General features: G+C 40.9%; 1 protein-coding gene across 1 annotated transcript; it reads left to right on the top strand.

Annotated features, from left to right (window-relative positions):
• Positions 1-13,516: 13,516 nt before the first annotated feature.
• On the top strand, positions 13,517-13,873 carry LOC122612826. The gene has a single exon (XM_043786674.1). The coding sequence runs from the start codon at positions 13,517-13,519 to the stop codon at positions 13,871-13,873; it is 357 nt and encodes a 118-aa protein (XP_043642609.1).
• Positions 13,874-16,389: the final 2,516 nt, after the last annotated feature.

The raw sequence follows: 16,389 nt of genomic DNA, 5'->3' as shown, positions 1-16,389 counted from the left end.
TTCAACGGGCCCTGGATCAGGACCGGAAATGTCGCCACATTTCTGCGTATCAAGATGACATCATCGTGATTGGCCGCACCCTTGAGGAACACAAAAGAAACCTCAGGGAAGTGTTCCGTCGTTTGAAGAACGCGACGAATTCGTCAATACCTCCCCCGGTCCCTCATTAAGGTTTACTCGATCGGTCGCCAAATGGCGCAAAAAGGTTCATTGCCACGACTGAGTTAGCTTATTCGAAGCTAACCTTCACACTCCGGGCGCCTCGGAACCTGAGAGATTTCCCGGCATATGTGCGAGTCCATCTGGACGTAATCCGGGCCTTGTGGGAAAATGTGAAGAAGGTGTGAGGATCCCGACACCTTCACAGTGCTGAAATCCAAATACAGCTACTGTTATTCCGTCTATTCCAGGTGTGCTGCCAATCTTCAGGAGATAATAGAAAAGGCGGCAGTCCAGTCCACTCAGGCTTCCGTCAGTGTTCCTCACCTTCGACGACAGGGTGTCGTCTTCCGCCAGTGGACACCGAAGTTTTCGCTGGTGATTATCTTCGGTGGCCCACATTCCGAGACCTTTTCACGGAGATATATTATATATTCAAATCCCCGTCTCACACCGGTGAAAGGTTGTTTCACCTGCTTGCCAAGACGAGTGGCGATGCACACGCGATTGTGTCGAAAGCACCGTGACAAATGAAGGGTTTAGTTCAGCGTGGCGAGGCCTTACGGATCGCTATGAAAATAGACGCTTGTTGCTTAACAGCAGCTTAAAGATTTACACAGCCTCCAACTGTCCACCAAGAGTCCGGGACCGCCTTAAAAGACTTACAGAGCACAATTCAAAGCTGTTTGCACCTTGAAGACTTTCTCCATTCCAGTCGAGGCTTGGATGCCTCATGGTGTTTATGGTGTCCGAAAACTTAACTAAAACCACACTATTATTGTGGAGCAATCCATCCACAACAGGCCGAAATTCCAACTTGGAATGAGATGGATGCGTTCCTGACCGAGCCCCATCGTACTCTCCGCCGAGATCGGCAAGTGCGAGCGCAGGGTCAACTCATACGAGACCAGGGTGGCTTCCGCCCAAGGGTGTGATCAAGTGAAGGCAGCTCTGCCTGAACTGTTTCGCTCAGGGCACCATCACGGGATTGCACTAGTGCCACAGCTGCTTCACATCCACAGCCGGCATCACACCCTCTTGCAGCGCGGCAATCCATTTGCGACCGCTCTAAGATCGTCTGCGACAGCCGGGACTCGGCCCGCACCTACCAGAAGGCACGGGCGCCTCAGAGGATCCCTCAGATGTGCAAATGTAAATTGCACTTCAAATGTTTGAAAAATAAGTATATATGAGCCAGACAAATGATCTGGACAAAATTTAATAAAAAAAAAGAAGAGCACAAACCATATTAAAACAAATAACAATAAATTCAAGTCTTTACTTTAAGAAAGAAAAATAATTAAACACGATTAAATTACAAATAAAATAAAAATATATTTAATAAAGTATGGCTACACTAAAGGCAATTAGGGAAGCATATGATAGAGTTCAGTTTACCCTTATCTTGAATAAAGAGTTCATATCCATATAATAATGGAATGGAACGAATTATATAAAGAAATAATAACATAAAAAATTGACTTTTATAAATCATATACATAAGTCACTTACACAGAACAGGCCAATTCAATGAAATACTATAAAAAACATGCAGAGATACTAGTAAATTGCTTTAATTAAGCACGTAGACTAATACATGGCCAGAAAGAAAAGTTAAATCAACATCATTGGTCCAAGTATCAAAATTTTTGATCAGACTACGATCTAATTTAATATCAGTTAAATCAAAATTTAATCTAGACATATCAGTACCAACCATACTTAACTCTTCTCTAACAATTGAAACTGGTGATGAACCGGAATCAACAGAAGAGCTAGCACTGATCAAATAGATTTATAAGAGCTTGAGACAAACCTTAAAATATAACACGATTTAAATACCTTACTATCCCAGCTGTCTTGATGTCAGATCTGGATAATTCTACAGATTCTAATACTTCTTCAAGCATAGTAGAGAACAAACCAGGCAATAATATCACAATGGCGCAAATCAATATTAATACAGCATCTAAGCTTATACCAGTTTTGATGGTAAAGCGGAAAACTTACAAGTTTATTAATGCATTACAATATTGGAATTAATAGCAGCCGAACACGAACAACTAGCAGTTTCTATAATAAAAACAGAGAGAACGCTATAGTCGAGTTCCCCGACTATCTGATACCCGTTACTCAGCTAGTGGAAGTGCGAAGGCGAGTCTTCACACTGACAGTTTTTTTCGGTTTGCGGGCGTTAGAGTGGGCGTGGCAAAAAGTTTTTTGGCAAATCGATAGAAATTTACAAGTCTAATACAAAATGAAAAAATATCAAAACATTTTTGTGGGGTGGCAGTTTTGGGCGGTTTGTGGCGTTAGAGTGGGCGTGGCAAAAAGTTTTTTGGCAAATCGATAGAAATTTACAAGACTAATACAAAAATGAAAAAATATCAAAACATTTTTCAAAAGTGTGGGCGTGGCAGTTTTATGCGGTTTGTGGGCGTTAGAGTAGGCGTGTCAACATGAATCGACAAACTTGCGCTGCGTCTATGTCTCTGGAGTCCGTATGTTTAATCTCACTTTCTACCTTTTGTAGTTCCTGAGATCTCGACGTTCATACGGACAGACGGACGGACAGACGGACGGAAAGACGGACGGACAGACGGACATGGCCAGATCGACTCGGCTACTGATCCTAATCAAGAATATATATACTTTATATGGTCGGAAACGCTTCCTTCTGCCTGTTACATACTTTTCAACGAATCTAGTATACCCTTTTACTCTACGAGTAACGGGTATAACAAGATAGAACGCTATAGTCGGGTTCCCCGACTATCTGATACCCGTTACTCAGCTGGTAAAAGTGCGAAGAGAAATTACAACACTGACCGTTTTTGGCGGTTTGTGGGCGTTAGAGTGGGCGTGGCAAGAAGATTTTTGGTATATAGAGTTCAATTTACAAGACGAACAAAAATGTGAAAAAATTTCACATTTTTCAAAGGTATGGGCGTGGCAGTTTTGGGCGGTTTGTGGGCGTTAGAGTGGGCGTGGCAGGATGAATCGACAAACTTGCGCAGCGTCTATGTCTGTATGCTTATTCTTAACTTTCTAGCTTTTCTAGTTCCTGAGATCTCGACGTTCATACGGACGGACAGACAGACGGACAGACGGCCAGACGGACAGACAGACGGACGGACAGACGGACATGGTCAGATCGACTCTGCTATTGATTCTGATCAAGAATATATATACTTTATATGGTCGGAAACGCTTCCTTCTGCCTGTTACATACTTTCCAACGAATCTAGTATACCCTTTTACTCTACGGATAACGGTTAAACAAGGCTAAAAGGTGTTGCCAGAAATTTGATCGGAGATGAAACCACAATAACTGATGTCATTTCCAAATTAAAAAGCAATGCCAAAGGCGAAACTGTAGAAGTATTATCAGCAAAACTGATGAACCTGCAACAACGCAATAAAACTGCTAACCAGTACACACTAGAGGTTGAGCAGATGACAAAAATGTTAGAAGGTGCATATATAACAGATGGGTTATCCCTAGAGAAAGCCAGAAGTTATTTCACTCAGCATGCAGTGAAAGCAATGATTAAGAATTGCACTATCAATAACGTAAAACTTATCATGCAAGCTGGTACCTTCAATACCATGAATGAGGCCGTCTCAAAATTTGTAAAGTGTTGCACAGAGGCAACCGGATAGCCAAACACTGTCCTATATTACAAATAATTCACAGCGCGGCGGAAACCGCGGACGCGAAAATTATAGAGGTAATTTTCGCGGTTGCAACAATAATTTCAGTCACAATAATTATAATAACAATGCCCAATAACTAATGGACGAGGCCAATATAGAGGAAACTTAAGAGGCCGTGGTAACTCGAATTGAGGCCACAACTACAATACCCAATAATGTCAGGTTAGCCAATAATATATCGGAAAATCCGCAAATCCCTTTAAATACACAACAATAGAAATGCAAGGGCTCACACCATTAATCTCAGTCAGAACATATTTGTATCATTTAACCATGTGGCTACAGGAAAAGAACTAGTCTTTTTAGTAGACACAGGTGCAGACATATCAATAGTTAAATTCTAATGTCTTTCATACATAGAAGACAACTTTATTATAGATATAAAAGGAATAAGTCAAGAGGTAACCAATCCAAGGGTTAACTTCTATTGAGATACAGACCACTAATACATATCCAACACGATTTCATATCGTGGGATTTACAATTCGCTATTCTTGCGATGGCATATTAGGTATCGATTTTATTAAAAAGTACAACTGTCAATTAGACTTCAAGCCATCTAAAGATTGCTTATAATCAGACCCAATAACTTAAAATTTTATATTTATGTTCCCAATAACATACAGTTCTGGCAACAACTCAATACTTCTGCCAGCAAGATCCCAAGTTATTAGAAAATACATATAAATTCAAAAGAAGACAGTTTATTGATTCCAATCAAGAAATTACGCATGGTATTTACATAGCAAGTACCATAACAACATCTAAAAACGCTTTTATAAGACTACTCAATACAACAATAAAGATCAAGTCAGTACAATAATTTTGCATATGAATCACTTTCGAACTATGAAAAAGTCAAACTAATCTACACGATAGAACAAATTCTGTATTATCTCAATTAAACAAACTTTCCTCCACAATTTAAAACACAGCTCTCAAGCTTATGCACCCAATATAATGATATATTCGGATTGGAATATGAACCAATAAGCACAAATATTTTTTATAAACAAAAAACTGAGATTAAAAGATGAACCAGTATATATAAAAAATTATAGAAGCCCACACAGTCAGGTGAACGAAATACCAGAAACAAGTTGGAAAATTGATCAACGACGGGATTGTCGAACCATCGGTATCTGAATATAATAGCCCATTATTACTTGTCCCTAAAAAACATCTCCAGGTTCAGAACAAAAGAAATGGCGATTAGTAATTGACTATTGTCAAATTAATAAAAAATTACTGTCCGGTATTTTGGATCAACTTGGACGAGCAAAGTATTTTTCATGTCTTGACTTAATGTCAGGATTTCATCAATTAAACTCGAAGAAAGTTCAAGAGATATAACTTCTTTTCAACGAGCAATGGCTCGTATCGCTTCACGCGACTACTTTTCGGACTATAAATAGCTCCTAATTCATTCCAGAGAATGATGACTATAGCTTTTCTGGATTATAACCTTCACAAGTATTCCTTTATATGGATGACTTAATAGATATAGGTTGTTTCGAAAACTAATGCTTAAAACTTAACAGAAGTTTTTGAGAAATATAGGAAATACAATCTAAAGTTACATCCAGAAAAATGCTATTTTTTTATGCATGAGGTGACTTTTCTCGGTCATAAATGCACAGATAGAGTAATACTTCCGGATGACAAGAAATATGATGTCATTATGAATTACCCTACACCGCACAATGCGAACAGCGCTAGACGTTTCATAGCATTTTGTAATTATTATAGACGTTTCATTAAAATTTCGCCGACTATTCACGGTACATAGCAAGATTATGTTAAAAGAATGTTCCTTTCGAATGGACAGATGAATGCCAAAATGCATTCCAATATTTAAAAATAAAACTCATGGAACCAACTTTGCTACAATATCCTGATTTCAGCAAAGAGTTCTGTATAACAACTGATGCAAGTAAGCAAGCGTGCGGAGCGGTTTTAACTCAAAACAAGAGAAAACGCTGTAGTCGAGTTCCCAACTATCTGATACCTGTTACTCAGCTAGTGCAGGTGCGAAAGAAGAAATTTCAACACTGACAGTTGTTGGCGGTTTGTGGGCGTTAGAGGCGGGGCGGTGGCGAAAAATTCTTTGGCAAATCCAATAGAAAATTTTCTCAAGACCTAATTAAAAAATGAATAATTAGTCAAAACGATTTTTAAAAAGTGGTGGGGCGTGGGGCCAGTTTTGAGCCGGTTTGTTGGTCCGTTAGAGTGGGCGTGGCAACATGGAACAATCGACAAACTTGCCGCTGCTTCTATTTCTCTGGAGTCTGTATGCTTAATCTGAACTTTCTAGCTTTTGTAATTCCTAAGATCTCGACGTTCATACGGACGGACAGACGGACATGGCCAGATCGTCTCGGCTGTTGATCCTGATCAAGAATATATATACTTTATATGGTCGGAAACGCTTCCTTCTGCCTGTTACATACTTTTCAACGAATCTAGTATACCCTTTTACTCTACGAGTAACGGGTATAACCATAACGGACTCCAACTTTCCATTGCATACGCATCAAGAGCTTTCAGTAAAGGAGAAAGTAATAAATGTACAACTGAGCAGGAATTAGCTGCAATTCACTGGGCAATATTACATTTCCGACCATATATTTATGGAAAAGACTTTACAATCAAAACAGATCACAGACCATTAATCTATATTTTCTCAATGATCAATCTGACACGTATGAGGCTAGAATTAGAAGAGTATGATTTCACAGTCGAATATTTAAAGGGAAAAGACAATCATGTAGCTGATGCGTTATCAAGAATAACCATTAACGACCTACAAAACATTACGGGAAATATATTGAAAGTCACTACTAGATACCAAAATAGTTATCCGCGCGGATAACAAAGAAATAGAATTGCCTACGCAATCTATAGATAAAGCTTCTAAGCCCAACGTATATGAAGTCATAAACAATGACGAAGTACGTAAAGTACTGATCTTGCATGTAAAACATACGCTATGTTTATTTAAGCATGGTAGAAAAATTACTGCAAGATACGATGTTAGCGATTTATATACCAATGGAATCCTAGACTTAGGTGAATTTTTCCAAAGGCTTGAAATGCAAGCTGTATAAACAAAATCAGCCAACTCAAAATAGCACCGTGTTAAAATATCTTTGAACATGTTTCAATAGATAATTTCAAACAAATGGGCAATAAGATATTAAATACATTAAGAGTAGCGCGTCTCAACCCGGTGACCCTTATAGAAAATCAAAAGAGAATGAAGCCATACTGTCTAAATTCCATGACGATCCAATTCAAGGATATTATTTTTGGAAAGGTATGACTCCAGATATTACTAAATACATACGAAAATGTCAAAAATGCCAAAAAGCTAAAATAACCAAACACAGTAAGACCCCATTTATACTAACTGATACGCCAATAAATGCTTTCGACAGAGTGATAGTAGACGCTATTGGTCCACTACCAAAATCAGAAAATGGCAATGAATATGCAGTCACTCTAATATGTGACCTAACTAAATATTTAGTTCCATACCAATTCCAAATAAAAACGCGTACACTGTCGCTAAAGCAATTTTTGAATCATTTATTCTGAAGTACGGTCCAATGAAGACGTTCATTACGGACATGGGAACAGAATATGAAAATTCAATTATAAATGATTTACGCAAATACCTAGAAATTAACAAGAGAGAACGCTATAGTCAAGTTCCCCGACTTTCTGATACCCGTTACTCAGATATTCGAAGTGCGAAGGAGAGTCTTCAGCACATACAATTTTTGGCGGTTTTGTGGCAAAAAGTTTTTTGGAAAATCGATAGAAATTTATAAGACTAATACAAAAATGAAAAAATATCAAAACATTTTTCAAAAGTGTGGGCGTGGCAGCTTTGGGCGGTTTGTGTGCGTTAGAGAGGGCGTGGCAAAAAGTTTTTGGCAAATCGCTAGAAATTTACAAGACTAATACAAAAATGAAAAAATATCGAAACATTGTTCAAAAGTGTGGACGTGGCAGTTTTGGGCGGTTTGTGGGCTTTAGAGTGGGCGTGGCAACATGAATCGATAAACTTGGGCTGCGTCTATGTCCCTGGAGTCTGTATGCTTAATCTCAACTTTCTAGCTTTTGTAGTTCCTGAGATCTCGACGGACAGACGGACGGACAGACGGACAGACGGACAGACTGACGGACAGACGGACAGACGGAGGGACAGACGGACATGGCCAAATCGACTCGGCTACTGATCCTGATCAAGAATATATATATAGTTTATATGGTCGGAAACGCTTCCTTCTGCCTGTTTCAACGAATCTAGTATACTCTTTTACTCTACGAGTAACGGGTATAAAAATATAACATCTACAGCACACCACCACCAGACAGTTGGAACAATAGAACGTAGTCATAGAACTTTCAATGAATACATACGATCCTATATATCGGTTGATAAAACTGATTGGAGTATGGCTTCAATATTTTGTTTTCTGTTTCAACACTACCCCCCCAATGGCACATAATTACTGTCCATATGAGTTAGTATTTGGTAAAACAAATAATTTACCAAAACAATTTAATAGTATAGATGATATAGAGACCATATATAATATAGATGACTATGCTAAAGAAAGTAAATTCAGATTAGAAGTAGCATATAAAGAGCCAGAATAATGATAGAAGAAAATAATAAAATATTATATGATCAGAAAATAAGCAACATAGATATATCAGTAGGTGATAAGTCTTATTAAGAAATGAAACAGGTTATAAGTTGAATATAAATATACTGGTCCATATAAGTAACGGAAATAGGATATAGAAATAACATTATAATAACGAATAAAAAACCAAAAAACAAACGTTACATAAGAATAGGTTAAAATTGTTTAACCTTTTAAGTAAAACCTTATAAAACAACTCGATAATATTACGTTGTTTTTCAAAAGGAGGGAGGTGTAGTATGCGCACATATCGAATACCCACTGTACTAGCCAATAGTACAGAAACACACTGTAACACCTTGTTGCAAGTTTATGGAAATATTCCACATCAAGTGCATGTGATATTTGATCACCCACTCATGCACATGCGTCATAAATGCAGGATCAGCATTAATGCTGTCCACTTGTGAGCGCACATAACACTCTCTCTCTTAGCAGAGTAATACATAAGTAATATTGCCTCTCCGCTGTCTAACTGTGGACTGCGCAGCAATGAGCTTAGGCTTACTTAGAACCTAAGGAAGAATGTTAAAATCAGATTCAACTGAACGTTGGAAGCGGCACCTTCGCTGCTTCCAGCAATAATAAAGAAACATTGAAAACTTTAAAGCAAGAGACCTTCTTCATTTCCACAATAGCAATTGAATCCGTAATTATAAAATTGTAGACTGAACCTGTAGTCGATTTTTACTGCCTTGTATAAATGGATTTGTACAGGCGTTTTTGGAGTACCCTTTACAATGCAATCAATCTATCGATTGCCCACCCGCTCTGCAATTTGACCACCTCTAAAGAAGACGCGAAAATTTTCTTTTTAACAGTTAATCAACTTTTGGACATCACGTGATTGCGACGATCTACTTTTATACTTACTGGCCGCTTTTAAAACCGTTAATAATAACATCCCCAACCATTGTTTTTCCTGACTTTTCAGTGCAAATAAAGATCAGTATTTAAAGAGTGAATTAAACCTGGTTTTGTCATTATCGCTGCAGCAAAAAGCAGGAATTTTCTTTTCTGTACCTTCCGATTTATTGGCACAGTCACAACATTTTGGTGGCCCATGAGGGGACTGCTGCGATTTAATAAAATCTATTTGTAACTGCATTGGAGGCAAACGATCGGTCTCGGTAGATTTATTATCAAAGCCCAGCTTTTTGCAACACCACGCTTCCTCTCTTCGATACGTTCTGCAAACGACGGACAGAAGGAACACGGATTATCGACAGATTCTGCCCATATAACGGACCAAAGGGTAAGTGCTTGTGAGGTTATTTATGTCCATGTGCGTTGATAAGTGTAACCACCGATCATGGGCAAAGAAGGTAAAGTTGGTGTTTCGGATTCCGTTTCTGATGTCTTCGCTGGCCTTTATGCGAGGCAACTGGATTTGATGGAGAGGTTAATGCAGCTCGAGCGCAATGTGAAGAAGGATAGCCAAAGTAGGAAATCGAAGCTTTCTTTTGCTCAACTCCTCAGCACTCTGGAGGACTTATCAAAACAGTTCGATTCCAACCACAGCATATTAGTGGACCAGCTATGCCCACAGCTACACCCATATTTTTCGACACATCTAAACAACCAGTTTGGCGAAGAGAACACAAGGATTTTTTGCAGTGTCTCGGAAGACTGCCAAAACAAATTTCCAACATCTCCTCCAAGGTCCATTGGAGGCTTCAACACCGCAGTCAGCGTTGCGCCAAACATTCCGATGCCAAAACTTCCCGTCACCCGTTTCACTGGCAGTTTTACTGACTGGCCATCTTTCTTCGACAGTTTCTCTCAGCTGGTGCATGAGAATGCCTCACTGACCAACATCCAGAAATTCCATTTCCTGAAGCAAGCGTTGCCAGAAGGACGGGATCAGGATGTCAGCCACATGGCGTTGACAGAAAATGGATATGTTGTTGCCTGGGATCTCGTCGTCAAACGCTATGACAATCCTAGACTCCAATTCATGCACACTATGTCCTCACTTTACGGCCTCGATCCTGTTCATAAGGAGGTTGCCGAAGGACTGCGGCGAGTTCTCAACCTGGCAAACGTCTGTATTAGCTAGTATTTTTTAGTATTAGTTAGTATTTTCGTTGTTTAAAAATAAACATTGATTCCTGCGACCACTGGTTAGTGCACCATCTACTCACAAAACTCCCTACAAGTACAACGCAAGCATGGGAGCACTCTATGGGAAGCTCCGTCGCGATTCCTACCTTCTCAATGCTAGAGAAATTTTTGCTGGAGCGTCTAATCAGCATTGACTTAATCGAGAGACGCTCTCAGCCAATCTCAAATCGATTCACCACGACACCGGCATCATTCCCAAGGGCAGCCAGCGGACCACTAAACAGCGCCACTCACAGAAACCACAGTTTTCATGTGATCACCGACTCTGGAACCACACGGTGTACGCTTTGCCAAAGGAATCATATCTTGAGACGATGCCCAGAATTTCTCTCCGGGTCGCACTTTACGACTTTCGTGTCCAACGATTTTATTCTTGGCACCCTGACAGAACATCTTCCGAAGCGGGACATCAACATCAACTTGTATCGACACCTGCAAGGATTGCAGCGCGCTGACCCCAATTTTACCCGTTGCGGACGTATAGACATATTAATAGGTGTTGATTTTATCCCACAGGTAAGCTTCCGGAGATTCGGCGAGGCACGCACGAGGAACCAATCGCACAGAATACCCACTTAGGTTGGATTGTCTTAGGGCCTGTGATGTCTCCCGTGTCACAAACAGTCACCATTCGCTGTTACGTAACAAATCTCGACCATATGGTGCACAATGTCTTTGAACCAAGTTCTCACTGAACGACAGCTCACTCCTGAAGAACAATGGTGCGAAGAACATTTTCTGCAAACCCATGTTAGACATCCCAATGGAAAGTACATGGTTCGATTGCCTCTCAAAACATTGTTCGACCCTTCACAAGTTTTAGATCGATCCAGACAGATAGCATTGAATCGCTTCCACGCCTTGGAACGGAAACTTCAGAATAAACCGGATTTTCACCAACAGCATACGCCCGCAATCGAAGATTATTTTGAACTGCGCCAAGCACAGGATATTACTTTAAGTGAAGAATATCATACTCAATGCAATGCGACTGGACAACTACTTGTCTCCTGCAGCACAATCCCACATCATACAGTCCTGAAGGAAGAAAGCCTCATCACTAAACTCCGAGTAGTTTTCGACGCAGAAGCACAAATGGAAAGTCATTGAACGATATCTTATGCATCGGTCCAGCCATGCAGAACGACTTGGGAGGAGTAATTCTCAATTGGCGCTTTTATCGGTACTTGTTTGTGGCTGATATTCAATAGATGTATAGATGCATTGCAATGCATCCAAATGATTCTTAATATCAGCGGATTTAGTGGCGCGATTCCAATGGGTAATTAAAGGAATTTTGCCTCACAACAGTCACCTTCGGAACCGTATCAGCACCATACAGTGCCATTCGTGTGATCCATCAGATCGCCAAAGACGAACGCCACAACTATCCTCTCGCGGATAAGGTATTGCAACGGGAGATTTACGTGGATGGCGTGCAAAGCGGCCATGAAACTATTGCCGGTGCTCTTCAAATACGGAATGATGTCAGATCAGCCCTCTCAGTTCTGCTGGCATGGAGCTCCGTAAATGGGCATCGAACCACTCAGATCTACTTCGTGATATTCCCGAAGCAGATTTATGCAACAACTCTATCTTTGAAATAGACAACAACGACGCCATTAGAACATTGGGATTGTACTGGCAACCCAGCAATGACGACTCAATCCTACAATGACTAAAAGATTGATTTTATCCACCGTGGCACGACTTTTCGACCCATTAGGTTTTTTAGCACCCGTCATCGTCGTGTCGAAAATTCTACTAAAGGATGTATGGAGCTTTCGCCTTCAACAAGGCGATGGTACAGAAGGTATACTTGATTGGGACGACAATTTGCCAAATTCGCTCGCCGAGCGTTGGCAGCAGTACATCGACCATCTTCCAGACGTACAACAGATTAAAGTACCACGTTGGTTTGGTTTCGACTTAAGCAAGATTGTGCCTCTTCAATTGCATATGTTCTGCGATGGATCATCATCTGCATATGCATCGGTGCGTACATCAGAGCGGTGTGCCTGGATGGTACCGCGACCACATCCTTAATCGCATCACGCCATCGAGTCACTCCAACCAAACCGTTTACAATACCGAGAGTCGAACTCTCTGGTGCAGTCCTTTCCACTAAACTGGCAGTATGGATTCAGAAACAGCTCCACGTTCCAACGATTCCCGTTTCAGTACACTACTGGTTGTATGCCATGATTGTGCTCTACTGGATACACGGAGACCCGTGCCGATGGAAGACGTTTGTGGCAAATCAAATTGGCATCATTCAAGAAGCCAGCTCTTCCTCCCAGTGGCACCATGTGCATACCCAGGAGAATCCAGCAGATTGAGCAACTCGCGGCTTAGCACCAGCACAGCTTGCCCAACATAAGCTATGGTGGAACGGATCAGACCGGCTACAAAAATCTGAAAACCAATGGCCCACTCTTAAACTCATGTCTCCAGAACCGGACAGCGTATTAGCAGAACAGGCAACAAAAATCATCACGGCGCACACTTGCTCTACTTCAGACTCACTAATAGAGTCGTTTTCTTCATACAACCGACTCGTATTTTGTATCGCTTTCATCCACAGGCTTGCTCATAATACTCGATGCAAGGGAACTCTACGCCAAATTGGACCGATACGAGTAACCGAGTTAGCGCAGGCATTGTCTACTATAGTTTGTTTAGTGCAACGCGACGCAATTGCTGATGAATTGGCGAAAAAACAAGCTTTGAAAGCACTCTCCAAGAACAATAAGCTCAGTCAATTGTCTCCCTTTATTGACGACGACGGTATCATGAGAATGCGGGGCCGGCTTAGGAACGCACTGCACATCACCACTCAGCAACGCACGCCCGTTATTTTACCCAAGCTGCATCATTTTAAAGACATGGTCATCAAAAATGCACATCTGAACACGCTGCATGGAGGAACACAACTCACTTGGGCGGTCACTCAGCAGCAGTTCTGGATAGTCAACGGCAAGCAAGCAGTCAAAAGAGTGCTTCGCCAGTGTGTGTCCTGCTTCCGGCATCGACCTACACCCTCCAGACAACTAATGGGGGATCTACCATTTCACCGGGTCAACCCGAAACGAGGTTTCGAAGCCACAGGTTTGGATTACACAGAGGCCATCGAAGTCAAGTCCTCCAGGTTTTAAGGTCACACCACCTACAAGGCCAACATTGCGGTATTCATCTGCCTCGCGAGTAAAGCAATCCATTTGGAACTGGTGACAGGACTCACAGCACAACATTTTCTGTGGGCACTCCAACGCTTTATCGGTCGACGTGGGCTGGTAACGCACATCTACAGCGACTGCGGCACTAATTTTATTGCAGCGGACAAATCGTTACAGTTGTGGAGCAAGAAGTTCCGCCAGGACGCTATCGAGACGGTCATTCCAGAGCTCACCAAACGTATGATTCAGTGGCACCATTCCTACATATACGGAAGCCTCTCTTCAAGAAGAAGCTGAAAATTAAACTCGCACTTTGATCTCACACCCTTTACCCGATGCAGTTAACAGTGGGTGGAATCGATCTATCGATTGGCCACCCGCTCTGCATTTTGACCACCTCTAAAGAAGACGCGAGAATTTTTTTTAACAGTTAATCAACTTTTGTACATCAAGCGATTGCGTCGATCTACTTTTATACTTACTGGCCGCGTTTAAAACCGTTAATAATAACATCCCCAACCATTGCTTTGCCTCACTTTTCAGTGCAAATAAAGATCAGTATTTAAAAAGTGATTTAAGCCTGGTTTTGTCATTATCGCTTCAGCAAGTCCCCAAAAAGCAGGAATTTGCTTTTCTTTGACTTCCGATTTCACATGTCACAACATGATCTGACTTTTTAAAAACGTTTATAAGGGCTTCAACAATAACGATTGGGTCCCGGATTGACCATTGCACGCTATGTATTAATCTGTATTAATCTGTTTCCAGGATATTCTACAGAGTGTATCCTTGCAAACATTTTCGTTTCCCAATTTATAGAGTATTTCATTGCCTTTCATCTCTTGATTTTTACATTTCCATTTCAGCTACTCAGAATCTTTAGACGTAGAGCCCTTAATGACCAAAAAATATGGCTCGCTCATATGAACACAAGTGCCGCGGAAAGTTATCGTATTTTGATGGAAGTTGTAAAGAACTGATTTCTAGGTTTCTGCTCGCTACGGATTGGAACGGCTAGCTCAGAGAGTTTGTTTCTTCGTCCCACCAAATCACGCTATTTCCCTTCTTGCGCACGGCTCGCTCGGGTGCAAGGTCCAACACATGTCCCTTTGTGCTCGTCCAAAGTCCACACCGTTACCGTTCGAACTCTGCGCCCTTGGCCGGTTCAAGTCCAAGGTCCAGCGCGGTACCGTTAGTTCACGGTCTCTCTGCTTTGCCGGGGTACAATTTACAGTTTGACCTGACTGCCCTTGACTCCTCTCGTATTCCAGCCGTCTTCTCTGTTGCTACACACATCTCACACTTTCTTCGGAAGTTTTTGAAAAATATGTTGTTTCCGGCGGTTCTCCGCTTTGGTGTCTCCTCGCATAGGCAGCTTCTTCGTTTCTCCTCTCGTCAACCCTGAGCCCTTCGTCCTCAGTCTATTAGACCCCGTCGTTCAGCGTCTTGACTTGGCATCCCGATCATCCTCCATTATCCATTATCATCCATTATCCTTTACCTTCCTGACCCAGCCAACTACCCTGTCTTTTAGCATCTCGACGTGGCATATTGATCCTCGAATTACATTGCTCCTGACTCCTCTCGTCGACCTGCACCTCCTTTATCTCAGCCCGGCACTCTCAGCTTAGTAGACCCTGTCGTTTAGCATCTCGACTCGGCATCTCAATCCTTGCGCCCTTCTCCAGCTTCCTTCATCTGTTGCCGCACAATGGCGCAATGATACTATACTATACAAAAATACAATTTTGATGAACATGGATCGTTGCATCAGATATTTACTTCGACAGGTAATAGTTCAAAAGTGTTGAATCCAAAAAATGATTAAAATCGGTTCACTATTTTAGAAGTTACACGTGTTCAAAGTTGACACTTTTTTGGAAGCAGGTTTTTTTTTGTAGAAAATTCGGACTTTGCGGTCGATTGTTAGGTAAAATATGTAACCGACCGGCTTGGTTATGGTCTCTATGGAAAGGGTCATCAAATCTCGGTAAAACCAAGGTAGAATAAATGTATAATATTCTTTGCACGTGCAGGCATACCTGTTTTACCGAAGTACTAAGCGATCTTACGCCGACTTATTGGTTTGGCATATGAGGTGTTGTTCTTGTATATGTTCCTTATCATATTCAAAAGAGATCGGGTTCCCCGACGTCCCACCCCGAATTTCCAAGGCAAAAGATGCTTTCAACTCAAAAACGCGCGGCTTAGTGAAAATTGTATAGCGGGCATACATTTTTCCCTGTATTGGCGGGTTGTTTTTCAATCCCTAACTTTGTAATGATTTTAAATGAATGAATTATTCTTCAAAAATATTAAATGAAGTAAGATTGAATGATTATTTTAAACTAAAAGTGCTAAAAAGTGGTACAAATAGATAAAAAATTGACAAGATAAAAAATAAAAATAAATAAATTGTTTTTCATCGAAAGTTATTTTTTGTTTGTTTTTAAAACATTAAATATGTACCATTTGAACAACAAATGAAAAGTATT

The sequence above is a fragment of the Drosophila teissieri genome, chromosome 2R (assembly GCF_016746235.2).
Source record: "Drosophila teissieri strain GT53w chromosome 2R, Prin_Dtei_1.1, whole genome shotgun sequence".
NCBI classification, from domain to species: Eukaryota; Metazoa; Arthropoda; class Insecta; order Diptera; family Drosophilidae; genus Drosophila; species Drosophila teissieri.
This window is presented reverse-complemented; position numbering and strand designations above follow the sequence as displayed.